Raw genomic sequence first — 19,990 nt, 5'->3', positions numbered from 1 at the left:
CTCTCTCCAAAGGAAAGAGTCTTCATTTGATATCCTTCATTTTGAGACACAACCTGACACGGGCAGCTCTTCAGCATCTCCTCAGAACATCAATGCCAGCTACTTCTTACCTGTTTCATTATGGCCAGTATGGACAATGTGAATCTCATTTTTACTGTTCTGGATGCACAAAAAGTACATAGGTAAGGTTAATGGTCAGACACAGTGCTCTACATGTCGCATATTGTTTGATGCAGACACAAATTTAAAAAATGGGTCATGTTTTTGTTTTGTTTTGTTTTGAATTTAGCTTCCCAAATTAAGGACAACCTTGAAGATCCCAAGACAGCTTTAGCAAGAAAAATGTCAACTAGTATGAAAAGCTAATCAGGAGTGGTGATATTAGTGAAGATAATGTAAGTTTACTGTGGAACTGTGTTCCAGAGTTCCAAGTGTCAAATAATTGAACTGAAGCCAAAAGAATAAAAAACTAATATCTGCGTACCATGCATTTAGTTCGGGGAAGAAGAAACCCAAAACGATAACTCTGTTAACTCCATTTATTGATGAGCTTCAAGAACCGGAGCAAAATGGAATAAACTGGACAGACACACAGAACCAGCATCGTTCATCTGTAATTCAGGTTCGGTGGCTTGTCCGCAAATTCGAAACACAAAACAGTTTAATGGCTAATATGTTCCTGACTTTGGCTAGCATAAAGGTGTGGGTTCATATCTTAATCTGAGCATTTTCAACATGCAATGGCTGCAACTACTCTGCAGCCTGTAGTGGGAGTGAAAGGCCCCTGTCCTTTAATGAAGCTTGCAAAGTGTCAGATGGTTAACGGGTTTGTGCCTTAATACCAGCACAGTGTTTGCCTACAAGTAACACGGCAGCTAGAGACATTATGGCTGGATTCCACCATGATAAACCATGGTACATTAGTACAAAAACTGATATAATCGATAAGCAGTTGCTAGCCCTCCAACCTCCAGTAGAGTTAACTAGAGTCCTACGTTCTGTAAAAGATCAATATAGTGGAAAGCATCTGAATGGAGATCTTTTCTTTTGTTCTATGCTTTATGGTGTTCTCTCCAAGAAATACTGGAGCCATCTTTTCCTTCTAGTTTTTGGCATTTAAGCTCTGCTTCAGGAAAAGATCCAAATAGGTGACATCGATAATCCAAAGAATGCAGTGAAGAAATTTGTTATGGCGTTTGAGAAGTTGAATGGCAGGGAAAATAATACATTTAATGTGCACTTGATGACCCACATTTCTGCAAGAGTACGAAACTGGGGACCTCTGTGGGCCACAGCCAAATTTCCGTCACTTTCTTGAAGTTCTGGAATATAACCACCCATGTCTAAGATCAGACTGTCAAGAGCAACATCAAATGGAGAAATGTCGAAAACAAGACATGAAAAATGTCAAATACACTGCCCAAGAACTTTTCTACAATACGCAGAACAGCAAGCAAGAGACAGCTAAATCATCACAGCTTTCATAGAACGTTAAGGTTTTTGGTAATCCTCGTCCAGTGAATGTTCCAGTAGGGCATATGCTTGCTACTGAGGATCTTTTTGGCGTCAAGGTATAACAGTGCCTGTATTAGGATCGTCTTCTTGTCGACAGTGTACTTTATCACACAGAAACTAACAAAAAGCCTTGAAAAAGAATCAACTCTGTTGTAGAGTTAGCAGATGGCACATTTTACAAGATCCTGAGCATATTCAACACTGTTTGTGCAGTGCATGCACAGTCTTTCAAAAGAAACTGTGTGATGACTCGCTTTGAAGACAAAATGTATGTCATTGCCCTGCCACATAATATTGAGAGGGAATTATATGTATTATTGCAATTCTATTGCAATGGGAATCTAAGAAATGGAACTAGTCAATTGTATATGGAAAATGCTTTGTAAATTAAATGTTTTCTTTTGGCCAGGTATCATAATGAGCTTCTTAGTTATATTTTTGATGGATGTTTATATAATATGCTCATTTGGTATAAATGAAAATATACTAGTCATAATTACATATATATATATATATATATACACACACATTTTTTTGCTAAACAGATGTTTTATATAATTTAGATCTGAGAGTACTGGCACTGAGGTACTCTTTATTCACATGATTTAAGCGGAGTGTCCAAACTGCCTGTAACTCTTCCCCCATTTTGTGTACTATTGTCATAAATGATCTTGTGATGGTTAAATGTAACCACATAAAGGGAAACGTAATGGTAAATGATATTGCATCAAAAAGGAATTAAATTTATTTTTGAAAGCTACATTTTAGTTGAAGTGTACTAGCAATCTTCTTATAACCAAACTTACATATGCATTCTAAGCATGTTTTTTCTGAAAATTGATTTGTGATGCACTTATGCCTGTGGGAAGAAGAGCTAAATAGTACTATACTTAATGTATCATTTGAACGTGAAGTAAATTATTTTTGAAAAATATAAGTTTTCAAGTACGCTTATTACTATACTTAGGCACAGTTGACACAATTATATTTATAATACATTAGAAGTAAGCACATTGTAAGAATGCATGTGCATGACTAATAGCTATTCTGTATTTAGGTGTGAGTGGAATAACACGCTTTAGTAAAATATATTAAAATGTTAAAAATATGCTTCACATAAATCATACTTCTGAAAGGCAGGCTGAAGCACATGTTCATCACATAAAACTTTAAAATATATTGCAGTATACACTGAAGCATAAATGACAAATATGTTTTTTTAACCCACTAAAAGTTGTACTTGTGCTAAGTAAAACTAAATGGTACTTTAAGCAAGAGTGAAAAACATGCTTATATTTTACCATATTTCTTAAAAGCATAATTAAGCATATATTTATTACCAAAGTATAATTTTGAGAAGTGCAAGAGAATATGTCTTAAATGCACTTCAATTTAGCATGATAGGAATACAAATGTACTATAAACATACAACGTGAATGTCAAGGACATTTTTAAAGCTTTTAATAGCACTTCTTTTCGACCTGGGATGACTTAGCAGCTCCCCTTCACATTTGTGAATTTGAGTGAAATGTGGTACAGAAATTCATGTCTCCCTCAGGATGATTTGTAATCTCTTTGGTGATCCCTTGAATTTTCATTAGCATCATTATCAGATCAAAATCTTGCTTTTTTCAGTACTTTGGTTTATCACCAAATACACGCAAAACTAATGATACATATATATGTATATACATATGATGATATCAGCTTCAGCTAAACTTTGAAGAAATTGATGGATGACACCTTTACTTTAATCTTTAAGCACATACAAACCTGAGACATTTTGTGAAAAAGGACTGACTGACGCAAATCTGGGCCGTAGCTGCGATGAAAGAATCACATCACGTCTGCAATGTTACGCCCGGACTATGAGCTCCGTCTCTGGAGGTTTGAGAAGAAAAACACAAGCAAAACTGAACCAGGAGATATGAGACTGGAGACCTCTCAAACGATTACATCACATCTGAGCAGACTTATCCATTCCCACTCCACTCACATTTGCTCGGGCCTGTCTGTTTATAGCATGCGTGTCCTTGTTTCAGGCTGATTATGTGTGAAAGGAAAATGGAGCTTCTTTGTACTGTCTTTACTCCCCATTCAACTGAAAAAAAAAAACAATGATTTGCTGCTTATTTGCGTTCATATATATATGCCTTGTGCTCTCGCTGTCTAGACCGCAAACCCACACACCTGTTTTATCCAGAAACAACATCTCAAGATGATATATGTGTAAAAAAATCTCTAAGTAGAGCCACAGACCTGATTGTGTCTGGAATTATGTGTGTTTTATCTTTGCTGCCATTTATCATAGACCCAACACGGAAACATATAGAACCTGGTTTTCTTTCAGTAACACCATAAAGTCTGGATAAGACGAAGGTTGCACTTTACCCTTTGTACATGTGAGGAGATAAACAATGAAGAGGATGAGTAAGACAGAGTAGCAGATTTCCCCTGATGGTTGCTCGGGCACCATCTCTCAGGATCTTTATTGCAAATCTAATAATGTCTGAGAGAAGTGAAACTCATAATTAGGCCCCTTAGACTAAGCCATGTACTCATTGGGAAGGAAAATAGCATTCCCTGCCCTTGGGAGGGATAAGGAGAGATTGTGGACAGCAATAAGTGGACTAAGAATAGAATAGGGCATTATTATGTATGACAGGAAGGCAGTGTTGTAAGGGAAGTCCTTCAATATCATTTTTAAATTGGGGGTAACAGAGTCTGAACTCCTGTTGTTTGCTGTAGTTTGTCAAATAGTATATTCTTTGATGGTATGTACGTTTAAGTGAAATGTAACTGAGCACATTTCCACGAGTACTGTACTTAAGTGGACTTTCTCCTCTGCTTCACAACATTTCACGGGCAAACATTGTGCTGTTTACTCCAGCGCATTTATCTGAAATCAGCAGATACTAGTAACTTTAGGATTTTTCCTACAGAAAACATATGACCATCTCACTGGATGGGATGAATTGTTACAGATTAAACTCCCCAACAATATATTAAGTGGTTAAAATTAGCTCTACCTGAAGCAGCTACAATGGTAAAATGCTGCTTGTACGTTTAAGCATCAGTAATAATGGTAATATTACTATATAATACTGTAATGCTGAACAGGCCAATTCTGATGAATTATGGGCACTTTGACTTTTAATACATTAATTACATTGAGCTGATAATACGTCTCTACTTGGGTAGGATTGTTTTTTTTTTTTTTAACTGTCAGTGGAGTATTTTTATAATACATAGCTGTACTGCTTCTTTTACTTAAGAACAGCATCTGAATACTTCTTCCACCACTGACAGATACTCAGACTAACATAACTTAATTGGATTCTGCCTAAATAAAGAATTAAGAGAAAAGAAAAAAAAACAGCAAACAAACGAAACAAAGAACAACAAAATAGCACCTAATGGATTGTACAACTACAGCCCTTCTCTCCCGCTGGTGCACGCATTCACCCTCTCAAGGTGGGAGGAGCGTGTTGCACTGGGACGCTGCACCATGCAGCAGTCCCGTCAAAAACCTCCAGGTCCACCTCCAGCAGCCGGACCGCCGGTGCACCTGTAGTACCACTTTCAATAGCACGTCGCTTGGATTTAAAAGAAGGACAGAAAGAAAGAAAAGGGAAAAAAAAGTCACATCAAATCCATCAAATATGAGCGGAGCCACTTGGAAACAGAGCACCGGTGCGACATAGGTAAGGCAATTTCCCCGATGCCGCAAGACAATTTAAGTTAGAGGTTTTTGAGAAGGAAAAACGTGTTGATTTTGAAATGAAACGGCTTTTCTCTTCCCCTGTATGTTTGTGCGTAATGGATACCTCTGGGAGCAGACGCATATGGTTCAGGTGCGCCAGTTCTATTAAATTCCCCGAGGAAAAAAAACAAAACACCTCAATATTCCAGCAATATTCAGGTTTGCATTGTGTGTGATTTTCACCCCGATAACGTTATCACCGTTACGGTTTTAATCTCCCACGATAGAATTGTCTATGTATCCCAGAGCGCCATACAAAATGTGCCATATTTGTGGAGCATCCCTCTCAATTCTCCTTTTGAGCTCTGTTGTTCTCGTAAAATGAACTTTTGAGTTATGTGCTCCCTTCAGACGGAAAAAAAAACAAAAAAAAAAACATGGCCTCTTCGCAACCAAAGAGCTCTGTCTGCGACTTTACTCGCTTTGTTGTTTTTGCAGGACAGAGAGGGTCTTGCTCGACATTACGATGCATCTCACAGCGGTGGTCTTAATTCTGGTCGTGACAGGCATCGCCAAAGGTAATCCCAGATGTTTGGATCAGTCCACTGAGACGACTGACAGCGACACAAAGAGATTTGAGTCAGTTCATGAAAAACTAACTCTTTTTTTTTGGTTTTTGAACCGATTTACTCTCTGCTTGGAAAGAAAGTATAGCGGATGAATATTTCATTGCTCTGAATGTTTTATGTGTTTTTGGGATTTTTGATGCAAACACACTGCTGTCCCTTTTTTTTTTCTGTCTCAAAGGTTGGGAATGCAGCGCAGGGTGCAACACAGAAAATGGGTTCTGTGAGAAGCCAGGGAAGTGCAGGTACTAAAACGACCTCAGAGTCCCCAGACCTTATTTCCATAAATCGCTGGAGCTGCAAATGTTCCTCCCTTAGAGAAATGAAATCACAGTCCAGCCTGCTGGATCCTTCTGTTTTCTCTAGATTTGTTTGGCGTGTGTATTGTGTCAAGTGCCAAACCAGTCCTTTGTTTGAACAGCACAAAGCATTGTTACCCTAACCAGTAGCTCAGAAGCTTTTGTTTACAAATCCTTTCCAGTTTTGAAATGTTTTTCTGCCAAAAGGCTACCGTAGATACCCTTGAGCCAAAAATGATTACCAGAGAATTTAACCAATTACTACATGATCAAAGACCAATTTAATCTTTCTTTTCACTGTTATGGGCAAAGCATGCAAACATTATGGGGACGAGCGTATCACTGCAAAGCTCTGCGGGTGGTATATTAATGGTTCTGGACTGTTCCCTTCCCCCCTCTTTTAGGTGCAAACCAGGGTGGCAAGGAGTCAACTGCGACCAGTGCCTGCCCTTCCCCGGCTGTCTGCACGGCACATGTGACAGGGCATGGCAGTGTATCTGCGAGGAGGGCTGGGTGGGCAGCCTGTGTGACCAAGGTGGGTCTCATTAAGCTCCCCAAACGCTCCTGTCTCTGTCTTCCTCCTAACACTTGCTGACATAGCCTGCCGGAGGTGAGGGTGAGTCACAGGAGCCTTGGGGGGGACACACAGGTTGCCACCGGGTGAAGCCGGAGTGTGGAGAATAGCGTTAAATGGTTTTTTCTAGATGGGCAAAGTTGGAGTAGAGAAGTTCTGACTAAGTTAAAAACAAATGAATAAATAATTGGAGAAATTTGGTTCAAAGATGAAAGCTGAAGCCACAGAATATCTGCAAAAATCCTCATTATAAACTGACATTCGGTGCTTTGTGCCATTAAAAAAGGCACATATAATAATACTTAACAAAAGATTATGTTGCTGTGGCTGGCAAAATTTAAATGTTAAAGCTTTCTAAAAGTCACATTTCCATTTTAGTAGACGCCCCTATTTAAATTAAGCATATACGTAATAATTCTCATGATATCTTCAATGAACATTATCGCATAAAAATTACTTGCTGCCCCTCAAGCAAAGGAAGAAAGACAGAGAGAAGATTAAAAGAAGAAAGATTTTTTGGCTTCTGGCTCAGTTTGACCTCCTTATCAGCTCTCACAGTACATCTCTTAATCTGGAGCACACGAGCTGCTCGCGCATGTAACGTGGTTTGTTATGTTCTCAGTTTTGCTCGTGGTGAGAAGATGCTGCGGTGGGGGAGTGTGAGTGAGAAAGTGGAAACAAAGGAGAGACGGAAGAGCAGGCAGAGAGACACAGAAACACACAGCGAGAGAGAGGGGGAGCTCTAAAAACAGAATTCTCTTTTTTCTTTTTTTAACAACAGATACTCGCCTGTGCTCATCCGGGCCTTGTGCTGGCAATGCCACCTGCATAGAGACAGGAGAGGGGGGATACCTGTGCATCTGTCCCCGCGGCTACGCAGGAGAGAGCTGCCACCTGAGGAGAGGAGCTTGCCTCACAAATGGGTACCAGCACCTTTACTTTGAGTTTCTATTTTGAGTAAATGAAAACTCCAGTGCTTTACAGCCCCATCATTTGTTTATCATTCGGAGCAATAATCAACAAATGGTGCAATGTCTGTCAGCTCTCTCTGTATCACCAAGGAAGCCAATTGAAACCACCCCACACCTTGGCTAGTGTGTATATATCTGGTAATGGTTGGCAGTTACAAGAGAAAACAGTGGATGTTCCTTTTTTCCTTACTGCACAAAAATTAGAGTGTTTGGTTTTTGCGACTTGTAAACAGGCAATGTGGTGTTTGCACATTTGTGGGACAGACAGAAACGCTTGGTTCTCATGCTGAGAAGTTGAAACTAACTGGCAAGTTTACAACTTTGGGAAGAAAAACTCCACTTGAACGACAGTCCAGCTCATTATTCCTAGTCAGAAAGTCAACTTTTATCCGAGGTCTGACTTCTCCACGACATTTTATATAGGCAGAGAAGAACATGGTGTGTATAGCGAACAACAGCAACAAAAACTATTCCTGCAAGTGGGAATATCAGGTCCAAGCACCTGATGCAACACGGATCCAATCGTGCAAGGACTTAAAGCTGCAAGAACTGGCTTTTTTTTGGCAACTTGGGGGCAGCAGAAACAAACTGTGAACACAAAATTGACATATCATCGCCTTTTATGTGATATGGTGAACTTGTTAGCAAACAGTTGCTTACCTATACATCAGCATTTACAGAGCAACATTAGCGTTCATTAGGAGGCACATTTTTGTCCACCTGGCAAATATAAATCTGATATTCACTCTCTTAACCCCACCAACTCCTGAGGGAAATATCAGGTTCTTTAGTTGCTTAATGCTCCACTATGTTCACCAGCTGGTCACTAACTGTGTCGGTCTGCTGTTTGGTGCTCAGCAGGTAGTGGTAGAGATTTTGTCTGGAGGACACGCCTGATGTGTACTTTGCATATGTCAGTATCCCATAAGGAAATACTATTACTAGGAATCTGGCTTCAGGTGGTCATCAGTCACGGACAACTATATCGCATGAACTGAACCAATTATTGGAAAAAGTCAGAACAATGGTAGCAAGGTATGAAAGACACTGTTTATACAATGTCTGTCATACATTTCTTCATTCTGTGTTAAATTGAAAGGATGAAGGTTTATGTGAAATCTGTAATCATGAAGCTGCAATTTTACCAAGTGAACCACATTTGCTGTTGGCATTTATCTCTATTTAAGCCACTGGAGGGCAAATTCTTTGACTTTAGGAGTTGATGAGGAACACCTGAATGCACCAGTAGTTTTGTCCGCAGAGATGGGAGAGATGGGGCACAGGTTCAGTCAGGCCCTCAGATCCTCTGAAAGGACTCACCTTCATGGGTCGTATCCTACCGAGTATCTCACTAGAATCTGCATGCAGCTGAAGTATGACAGAGTCTCTGAATATAAGTATTACAGTGGATGCTGGGTTTTAAAAGGGCCACGGGAAACAAGAAATATTTCAGAACAAAAACCTCATCTGGAATTTTTTGCTTTAGATAGTATTCAAGGTTGATCCGTTATCCACAGCGAAAACAGTGGATCATTTCTTCAAGATCTAGAAATCGCTTTCTTGTCTGCCTTTCCATTTCTGGATTACGGGACTGATCCCTGAAGGAATCCTCTTCCCGTCCATCACATGTATATAAAAGGCTCTCAGGAGACGCAGCGAGCTGACACAGCCCCTCCAGACTCTGAACCCCAACCATGTTCGCTCTCTGTCAGGCAGCCTTGTTATTGACTTGAACAACACACCTAAAATTCAATAGCCTACAGCTTCGTGTCAGTGAACTGACAGCTCTCCTCCCTCACTAACCAAAATAAATAATCATTTGAATCTTATTATAATTTTCACAATGTGACAACTGGAGCTTCGCTTGTACGCCAGGGGCATTCATCTCCATTAAAAAGGCTTGCATGAGGATTCATTAATCAGCTCCTCTATGAGGCACCAGAGATGACTACAAAGTGTGCCAGAGCTATTATTCTTTTTTACTTGCAGACCGAAAGTTCAAAACTTGTGTAATTACATGAGCTACTATTAGGGATATTGATTGTTTTTATCGGTGCGCTCCCTTTGTGAAGCATGGCTGCACTAATCACATGCTGCACTTTGGGGTGCAGGAAGATAATTGCAGAGGCAAAGCGAAGACTCATTTTATATCTTGTTACTGGTACAGATTTTTAATACACAGAAAATGAGCTGTATTGTTTTCCATGAGTGCTGGGTGAGATGATTAAAATCAATACCGGAATATTAATAGAGCTGAAACAATTAGTAGATTAATCGATTGTTGGCAAGTATTTTTCATAAATGGTTAGGCAAAAATGCCAGTCATTCTCTGGTTTCAGCTTTTCAGTTGTGCTGCTTTTCTGATGAATGAATGATATAGTTAATTGAATATGTTTTCGTGATTGGTTGTTTTTTTCAAAAAAAAGCAATTAGATAGCATCACCATGGGCTTTAGGGAATTTTACTGGGCATTTACCACTATTTTCTATTTTGACTACTTTATTATTCAAAACAATAACCAATGAAGAATATAATCAGATTAATAGATCATGAAAATAACTGTAAATTGCAGTATTATATTACTCCAATATTAATATATCACAATATGGCAAATGTAACGAAAATATAATGAACCTTATTCATGTTCAATGCAATGAAGTGTGTACCACTGTTATGTGTTATATTAGACAAAATTCTTGACATATGTAAAACAAAAACCCTGATGACTAATATTGTAGTTTTAAATTACAGTTTGCTAAAAATCGTAAATTTTAACAACAGAATTTCACTATATGATCATATCATCACAATATGATTTTTCCTAAAGTCTTGAACCAATAATATCAAATTATTGCCTGGTTTTTCAAAATTGCTGAGATGAAACATCCTCACAGAGAGATACGATATAAGACTGCAAACACCAAGTCCTGATGTGCATTTAAAACGGTCACAAAAGAAACCAAAACACACACACATGAAAACTAAAAGCTTATTTCCATTATGTTCCTTATCAGAGAAAGAACAAGATGACATATCTTTAAAATAGATTATTTCTGACCATTTCTTTACCAAGAATTAAAACCTGTCTCAGTCTGCTGTTGCTTTATCTATCGTGGATTACTGTTACAGATGAAAAACAGCAGCATATAGGCCTGAGTATGTACTTTTACTGATGGAGCTCCCCAAACAAACAAACAAAAAACAGAGAAAGTTTGGAAAGTAACCAGGAACTGCATTCATTACCAAGCAGATTTGTATTGGGAGGTATTTTGGGTACAACCATAATAAGCTAATTTTAAGCAGTCTAAAGCCTGTTTTCGATACGTTTTGGAGAACAGCGGCACCAGACAGTGGCACCATAGTCAAAGTGGCGTTGAACTTGTTTACCAGCAAAGAAATTAATGTTGCATTAGCTAGCAGGGCTGCTTTCCTGAGCATTAATTTAGTCTTGACAAATTAAGTACTTTCAGCACCATGGCCTTTTAGTGCCTGAGAGCTGATATCTACAAACAAACTAAATAAATAAATAAATAACAGTAGCTTTTGATGCAAGTACAGTGTGACCTACCATAACTATAAATCCTGGATATATATTTTTATAGCTTTATTCTAGGTCCAAAGATATTGGCCATAGTTTTTCCCAAATTAAGGTAAAGTTTATCATATTAGAGCCATGCTGCAATATTCTGCAGCTCACCCCTTTATTGCTGTCCTTTGAAAACCCATCCAGTGGGTTCTTAACTGGTTTGTTTAGCTATGGTAGTTTTCTCAACCTATTAAGGAACACTTGATCCTTCACCTTCACAAAAAAAAAATATAAATTAAAAAAAAAATCACCAAAATTAGAGATACAAGGTTTTCACTGGACAGTTACAATATTCCCTGTTTGTGAATCTTAATGTGACATTATTGATGCAGCATCGTCCGCATAAAAAAGGTCACATAATCGGGCAGATCTTAACTCATTAATATGTGATAATGGCTCCAGGACTGTCCCCTGGAGGACCCTGCAAATTATGGACTCAGAAAGCGTTCCCTTAACATCTACCTTTTGAAATCTACCTGTAAAATAGGATTCAATCCTTTTGATTGCTGCTTTATAAACACAGGGTAAAATACTCATTAGTAAAGCTGAGTACAAGATAGCATGCTATATTTTCACATTGTTCTGCTCTGTCTTCCAGCTCTCCTTGTCAGAACGGAGGCACATGTACAGCATATTCCTCCTGTTTATGTCCCCCTGGATTTTCTGGAGACTTCTGTGAGATCAGCGTTGACAGCTGCCAGCCTAACCCCTGCCTCAACGGTGGCAACTGTACAAACCATGGCCTGGCCTTCACCTGTGTCTGTCCGCACAGCTTCACTGGTTTCACTTGTAACGACACCACCAGCCTCTCGCCCTGCGCCGGCCGGCCCTGTGCCAACGGGAGCACTTGTGTTGGTCAGCCTGATGGGACCTTCCGGTGCGTTTGCCAGAAATGGTTTACAGGTCCCACATGTTCCCTGCAGCACAGACCGAAGGCCAGATCAAAGCCTGTCGGTGCCAGGCCCGTGAACCACAGAGTGTTTGCGCTGACCCCGCAGCATTACTCCCTTCCTGCTCACGCCTTCCACAAGCTCCTCAGACCGCCTGAGAGAGACCTGCTCAAGATCACCCTGAAGGAGACCACCCACTCCCCCGGTGTCCTCGTCACCCAGGGTCAGCTCGTCTGCTTCGGCATACTGGCCCTGCTCACATGCCTGGTCATCCTTGGCACCACAGGCATTGTGTTTTTTGGCCGCTGTGAGACGTGGCTGGCTAATGCCAAGTACAGCCAGCTTGTTCGACAGCAAAGGGAACACCTGCTGAGAGAAGCCGGAGGCGCTAACCAGGAAGAGCCGGAGCACTCAGTAAACATCATCCTGCCGGAAAAGATTAGACTCAGCAGCTTTGGTAAACACTACACCTCCATCTGATTAAATCTTCTCTTCCTCGCCCCTCTGGAAGGAGTTTAATATGAATGTCTAAAAACAGCAACAAAGGAAATACTATGACTGTTGTGCAGTTCTGTTTATAAAGTGAGCGATGCTGGACTACCTTGGAATATATTTGAATGTAGTACTACATAGTGTCCTGGACTCAGTGGACAAACATGACACTGGATTGTAAATGTACGTTTAATCTGAAAAACTACCCATTAAAAATGTATAAAATTATAAAACATGTTCTACAAAACAGCACCTTGATGGTTGGTAAAAACATCTCATTGTTTAGTATTTCATAAAAAAAAAAAAAAAAATTGGTTTTACTACTCTGTTACAAGATTTAGAATACAACAGTGGCGTTAATATTAGAAAGAGAGAAATGGCTTAGAAGTAGGCAGCAGACAGGACCACACTTCTTTCAGTATTTGTAATTCAACTAAGTAATGGTGCCAATGATTTTTATTTTGTTAACACACTGCACTCAGATTTTATAACCATCTCAAGAGCTGCAATGATTAATCAATTTGTCAATATACAGAAAAAATAATTAGCAACAATTTTGATTATCAATTTATTGTTTTGGTAATTTTTCAAGCAAAAATGCCAAACATTTGGTGGTCCTAGCCTCCCCAATGTGAGGATTTAATGGTTTTCTTTTCCATATATGATAGTAAAGTGAATGTATTTTGGTTTAGGACTGTTGGTCAAGTAAAACAAGCTATCAAAATAGACCACCTTAGGCCGTGGGATATTTTATTGAACTTTTGGCACTATTTTATGATATTTTTTAGATTAATCGAGAAAATCATAACTAATTAAAGTAATTGTTAGTTGCAGCCCTAACCATCTCCATACAACATATTGTGAATTTGCCATTTCATAATTAATGCAGAGAAACATAGAGTTTGTACAGTATGTGCAATTAAAATGTGTAATTAGGTATTACTACTTTCCACCAAAACAGCTGCACTTTCAAAACTTGCAGATCAGAACTTTACAGAATAAGGTCAATTTTGTGTAAAAGTATCACTGTATGTACCTGGAAGTAAGTTCATTCCATATGACTTTAGATGTTGGTTCTAAAGGTATATAGGTAGATGTACACTCTGTTATAATCTGTCTCATCATGCATGAGATGGTAACCCAGTCCCGATGGAGGGAAAAGTGATTTCATGAATAATTAATGTATGGAAAACAATGAAAAACATCTGTCACGTAGTAAAGTTAAACATCTGAAACATATTGTATATTGTAAAATATTCAAATAAACTGCTGATATAAGGATTTCTGAAGCAGAAGCCCCCCCCCCCCGTTTACCCTGTAAAGAGATGCTGTTAATGTGGTGGGCTTTGTTTATCATAATTCTCTGATAGAGAGATTGTCTTGTGCTTATAAGATCCCAGAGTTACATTTCAGGTCTCATATTACATTATGCAGGAGTCAAAAAAATAATGATTTATGAGTGGCATTTCTACTGGGGGGCCTCGGCTGTGACTGTGCAGTACTTCTCATCATTTGTTCCATTCTGGGATTATTTGTTGTTGTGCTTTAGCCAGACAATGTTTTGTTGTCTATTCATTGCTTTTAATAAAACATATAAAAAGTGTCCACCTGACAAAAATGCTTGCAGTGATACATATCTGCATACCCAAAGGTGACTTTAGTCTTGTATTTGATTTATGATCACCATCTTATTTTGTCTGTTTTGTCCTGTCTAGGACTTAAAAACCACCAGATTTATATTGAGGCTATCTCCTTCAGCTGCCGTTGTCTTGACACAAAAAGCAGGTTAAAACAAGATTAGATGCTTGCAAGGCTAACACATCCAATTTTTTCACAGTGTGAAATCCACCTGATGCACATGCTGTAAGCACCACCACCAACCTGCTCTGAAATAAGGGGAACATCTGCACTGCTGTGGTGCTTAAGAAATTTTCCCCCCAGGGCCACCTGAGTGAAATCCGTGACTATCAGCACTCCTCCACTGTCCCTAAAGGTAAGGCAGTTTCGGGTAACAGTCTCTGTCTCCACCTTGTGGTGCCAGTAATCTACTTCACCCGGACTTCAGGCGCAGTACTCGGCAATCAGAAGGATCTCTATGTAGAAATACAGCTGAAATTCAAAGTAAAGTCAGGTGGCTAGATGTTTCCCTGAGAGACGACCTGGTGTTTCATCTTTTCTGATACAATAAAAGTCTGGTATTGCCTGCTTGGAATGAATCAAAAATTTAAGAGGTGAATATAAAATGATCCCCAAACAGCTACAACAGAGCACTGCACCTACAGAAAACTGGACATACAAGCATTAGATCTTTAGCGTCTGAGCAAATAAAGCATCTCAGGTTGAAAAACACAAGCATGTATGGTGTATGAAAAGCATGGTATTTACTGAAGCACACACTGGTTTTGCTCTGTGTATGTGAGTTCTGAAATTTTGACACTTGTAATAAGTTTACCAACATCACATTATGATGATGAGTATTAAAGGCTTTGCACACTTACACGGGCGTTTTTAATTACTTAGCTGATTAGTCTAGTCAGGTGGAGCTTTGCTGGGAATTACAATGTCAGTAAACTATGTACTGATGGGAATGATAAAGGCACAGTCAGACAGGATTTCATTTCTACGAGGAACAGGGTCGGACAGAATTCAGTTTGATTGAATTTTAACACCCACCAATTTACCCAGTTCTGCACTGTCCAGTGCGAGAGAGGGAGTGGAACTGAGCTCTCGTTCAGGAAATCACCATTTTTAGTACATTACCACACTACTATACTACAAACTGTGGCGTCACTCTCATATACTATTTACAGTTTGAGATCATTCTAATACATCTGTAATATTTTTTAGGCACGTCAGAAACATGATATTACGCCCTTTTCAGGTCTGAGTGCGGGGAAATTTTGTTGAACAGAAATGTAACGTGACCGGACCTTTAAGTTATCCTGCCCAACAAGTGCAACACTCTCCTCCTGAGAAGAGGCCCTATTAGACAACGTAAGTGAAAACATCTGTGTGGATGGACTATAGGAACGCAGGGGCTTTAAAAACATAAATATTCAAAACCGTTTCCTCTGGCTGCAATTTTGGGACAGAAATGTACCAGGCTGCCTTTGAAGGATTAATGACTCATCAGAAAAAATGTAACACTTGTAAATGTATTATGTATTCATAATGTAATTTTGCCTTTTTGCGAATCGCTTTATTTTCAAGACTGAATGAACTTCAACTTGGCCAAAGAACCCAGTCCCCTAAATTTAAGTGCTGTTTATTGATCATAAATTAAAACAACAAAAGGTGTTTTTTTAGTTTGCTTTCAATAAGACTCTTCACACTGCTTGGAAAGAGATATTAACTTGAATTAAATCTGAAATCTTTCCAGTGACAACACAAGTAAGGATAAACTGCATATTTCCAATTTCTTCAAGGCAGAAGCAAGCAAGAGTCAGCGGTTTAGCTTCCCTGTAGCTCTCCCATAAAGGCTCTCCAATCTATAGAGAGCAGTGTAGCAGTAGACTTCTGCCAGGTGTGTCTCAGGCTCAACTTTGAGAGCTCACGCAGCTCCTAGAAGAATCATGTCGTCTCAGACTACGACCACAAGGTGTCATCCATCTAAAATAGGACAGAGGAAAGGCTGTAGCCAGCAGCTGAGCACAGAGTCATGCATTTCATTGCTGTGAAAACACTGGATTCAGTTTTTATGAGTTGATTCTAAGTAATTTACTGTTTTCACATATTTGGAATTAACAAACACATGCTGAATCAAAACTCTGGTTCAAAGATTGCTGTATTTAATATCTCTATTTAGTATCATTTTCTACCAATATCACGTTTAAAAAAACTAGATTACAATGTATGAGAACAATAGTTCATTGTAACAATATGAAAACAAATACGTCATGTTTCCCAGTTTCTATTTCATTACTCTGCTCCTGGCCAACAATACAAACCTTCACAGGAGTCAAGGATGAGTGCTGTGCATCCCGCATAACAGATCATTTTCCACTTTGTTGCTGCGCCATTTCAGTTCACTGTTTGGGTGACATTCTGCCCCCCCCCCCCCCAAACACGCTACATCCTACCATTTCTCACTTCAGACTGTACATTATTGGAAAATGTCTCAGGAGGGACTGTGAAGGAGTTTATTAGTTATTTAATCGACATGTATTGCGTATGGACTACAGTCTTTTCTTGATGATGCAACTTGGTACTAAATCCCCTACTACCACGCCTAAGTCAATCAATACTTGTGACTCTTATAAAGGTTTCCGAATAAACTTTCATTCATAAGAACACCTTCGGTTCTGCAATAGTGCCTGTGGCTTTCTGAGTTTTGAAACTCCTGAGGCACAAAAAGGCTCAGGAGTTTATTTATACCAGTATTAAGAAGATTGTTTGGAGCATGGTTAAATGTTAACATGCTGAACCTGATTCACACAGGTTTCACTTAAAACCTTTTTGTGTGCTGAGGCCCCCAGTTTCCCACCACCAGACATTCATTTGTGGACTTATGACCCTGGGGAGAGAGGGGCCCTCACCTTCAAAGCTGACCAGAGAAGTTGAAAAAAAAAAAAAAAAACACCTCAGGAGACCCATACTGCTCCCTCCAAGTTATAAAACAAAACAGAACAGCAAAAGTTAAATCTCTCTCCCCAGCCTGAGACCCTTAACCCTTTGTTCCCGTCTGCCTCCCCGCTGACAGATTAAACTCAACATCCATGGAAAATCGCACATGGAAAGAATCCAGATTCAAACAATTTCACTCGGGGTTTCTTTTCAGGAGTGCACACTGGAGACACTACAAGTTATATTTCATTTAGGCAGGTACCCCTCTGTCAGCTGTCAGTTCCATATAAATACAGTTCGTTTGTGTGTTAAATGTGTTCCAGATGAGCTGTAAAGTGAGGTCACTGTAAAACTCCTGCAGTCAGACAAGCAACATATTCTCTAATGGTGCTGGACCTATTCTCTTTTCTGTTACTACGGTTCCCTATCTTTTTTGGCTTGTGACCAATTAAATTGACGCAGCGTCAACTTTGGACCAATTGCGTACTGCACATCTGTTGTTTCCGATCACGTCAATCAAGTTGAATTTTTCCTGTTTTTGTTGATCAATGTTAGATCCCAGAGGACGTCAAATGATCTATTCATTTACAAGAAAAAGAGAAAAGATTTGACAAATGTCCGGAAAAAATTGAATAGATATTTGTGTAGCACCATTATATTCTGCTGCACTATCTTTAATCGTGTCACATAGGTCTGCAACTAACTATCAAGTTACTGATTATCTTTTAGATTACTAGTATAGTAATAGAAATCATCAGAAAATAGTGAAAAGTGCACCTCTCAATTTCCCAGATCCTAAGGCGATGTCTTCAAATTGCTTGTTTTGTCGGACCAACAGTCCAATATCAAAATATATAAAATTTATAAAGATATAACAAAGAGAAAATCTGCAAATCCCCACATTTGAGAAGATGGAACCAGTGTATTTTTGGTATTTTTGCTTGATAATTAACAACTGAATGATTAATTGATAATCAAAAGGTTTCTCGAAAAACTTTTTGTAGATTGACTCATCGATGAATGATGGGCCAAAGTTGTGGCTGTTATTGTTCCGCTTTTCAACATTATTCTACATATCTTCCCATATATGGATTTATTACGTCAAGGACTAATGCGGAGTGCGCACCTGAAGTAGCTGCAGAAGCTGGGATTTCAACCCCTGCCAACCACAAAGAGTCCTGATGACCAGGGACTGAAAACTGAGAGGATGTGACCTATTTTTCTGCCACATCTCACATCTGAAGAGGAAGAGATCTCCTGTCTTTCTCCGCCATAACGACAGCTCTCTCATTTCTGTCAACTTCATATAAGCACTAATTTCAAACATCAAGTGATATTTATAGAAGACAAACCGACTCAGATGCATTAGCAGTGTTTTCTGATAAAAATTCCCACTTTACCAACAATGAGCATGCTTGTGTTGGAGAAAACGGCCCTGTTCTCCAAAGTTGACTATGAATAATGGCACCGCGGACGCAGGAGGCATGGGGAACAAAGGCATCTGACAAGATGTTGCTCCACATACAGGTTGTGTCAGGTTTCCTGAGTCATCTTTGTCGGAGGCATTGCCCCATGTTGTGTCTTCACTGCATCGTGACTCGTATCTGAAGCCTCTGAAGGGATTTCCCTTTAGTTTTATTACGAAGCACAAAAAAAAAAAACCCTTCTCTTTTTGCATGTTACGCTAACCTGGTGATTTTCATGTATTAAATGTATGTTTTCAGCTATGTTGAGGGCTCATGGGAGCAATAATTCAGCAATAAATCACTACAGAGAGTTACAGATATTTCAGCGTGTTCAGTGCTTCAGTTTCCAGGGGAATTCTGTGCACAGTTAAATGCCTCCACTCCTAACACTTGGTGTGCTAAGCCCTGAAAACATTTGTGTGTTTAGACCCTTATAGGTGGATGTATCACTCTGCATAATAGGATCAAGTGTGATTATCCTCAGTTAATTGTAAGAGGTCAAAGGCTTAGGAAGGGGCTGTGGAGAACAAAGCACGGCTTCTTCACTGCAGTATTAACCAAAGACCTAATCACTATCTATACAGTTTTAAAGGTGGCTGGCAACTAAGTACAAGATACTGCATCCTGATAGCAGAGACCAAACGTGTTTGCAGCATATAGCTGATTTTAGGAAACCCGAAAGTGATTGGTGACTCAGAAAAAAAAAGCGCCCAAACATTTAAGTAGAGAAAAATTATGTCAAATTAAAGAACTCATCTCAAATTAGACAATATTGGTGAAAAATACTCAGGTTTAAAGATTTCCGTTGCTCTTCACTTTGAGAATGAATAATTGGGATTGGGATGTTTTAAAATTGGGAATAACCAAGACTCAGCGTTAAAATAATGCAATAATTGCAGTTCTTCAAAACTTTTTTATGTTTGGAGATTTGGTGAGATCTCATCCTTTTTGAAGTTATTTCATATTTTCTGCTTCTCCACACCAATTTTAGAGACTGCACTTGAAAGAGGATATTTCTAGAAGAAATCCCGTGGAGGTCTGTTGTGCTTCACTGTGCAGGAAATTGAACATTCATCCTTTTTGTCCTCTTAGTACAAGAGACCAAATGACTGTTAAATCTATACACCGCATGCTGTTATTGCAAAAACACACCAGCTCCCCACCTTGCATGCAAACAAACGATGATGCAACTTACACAAGTGTTTTGTTTAAAGTAAAAAAAGGACGAGTAGATCAAAGCATTTTATTGTATGAAAAATATATCCATAAAACGGAACAATATTTCCAAACAGATGCGCCATGCAG

At 39.2% G+C, this 19,990-nt stretch overlaps 1 protein-coding gene across 1 annotated transcript; it reads left to right on the top strand.

Moving 5' to 3' along the window:
* The first annotated feature begins 5,744 nt into the window (after nt 1-5,744).
* Nucleotides 5,745-12,697, top strand: LOC120795802 (protein delta homolog 1). The gene is made up of 5 exons (XM_040137977.1): nt 5,745-5,796; nt 6,026-6,089; nt 6,548-6,678; nt 7,499-7,640; nt 11,873-12,697. The coding sequence occupies exons 1-5, from the start codon at nt 5,745-5,747 to the stop codon at nt 12,642-12,644; spliced, it is 1,161 nt and encodes a 386-aa protein (XP_039993911.1). The 3' UTR covers nt 12,645-12,697.
* The last annotated feature ends 7,293 nt before the right edge of the window (nt 12,698-19,990 follow it).

This window comes from Xiphias gladius, chromosome 10, assembly GCF_016859285.1.
Source record: "Xiphias gladius isolate SHS-SW01 ecotype Sanya breed wild chromosome 10, ASM1685928v1, whole genome shotgun sequence".
NCBI lineage: Eukaryota > Metazoa > Chordata > Actinopteri > Istiophoriformes > Xiphiidae > Xiphias > Xiphias gladius.
This window is presented reverse-complemented; position numbering and strand designations above follow the sequence as displayed.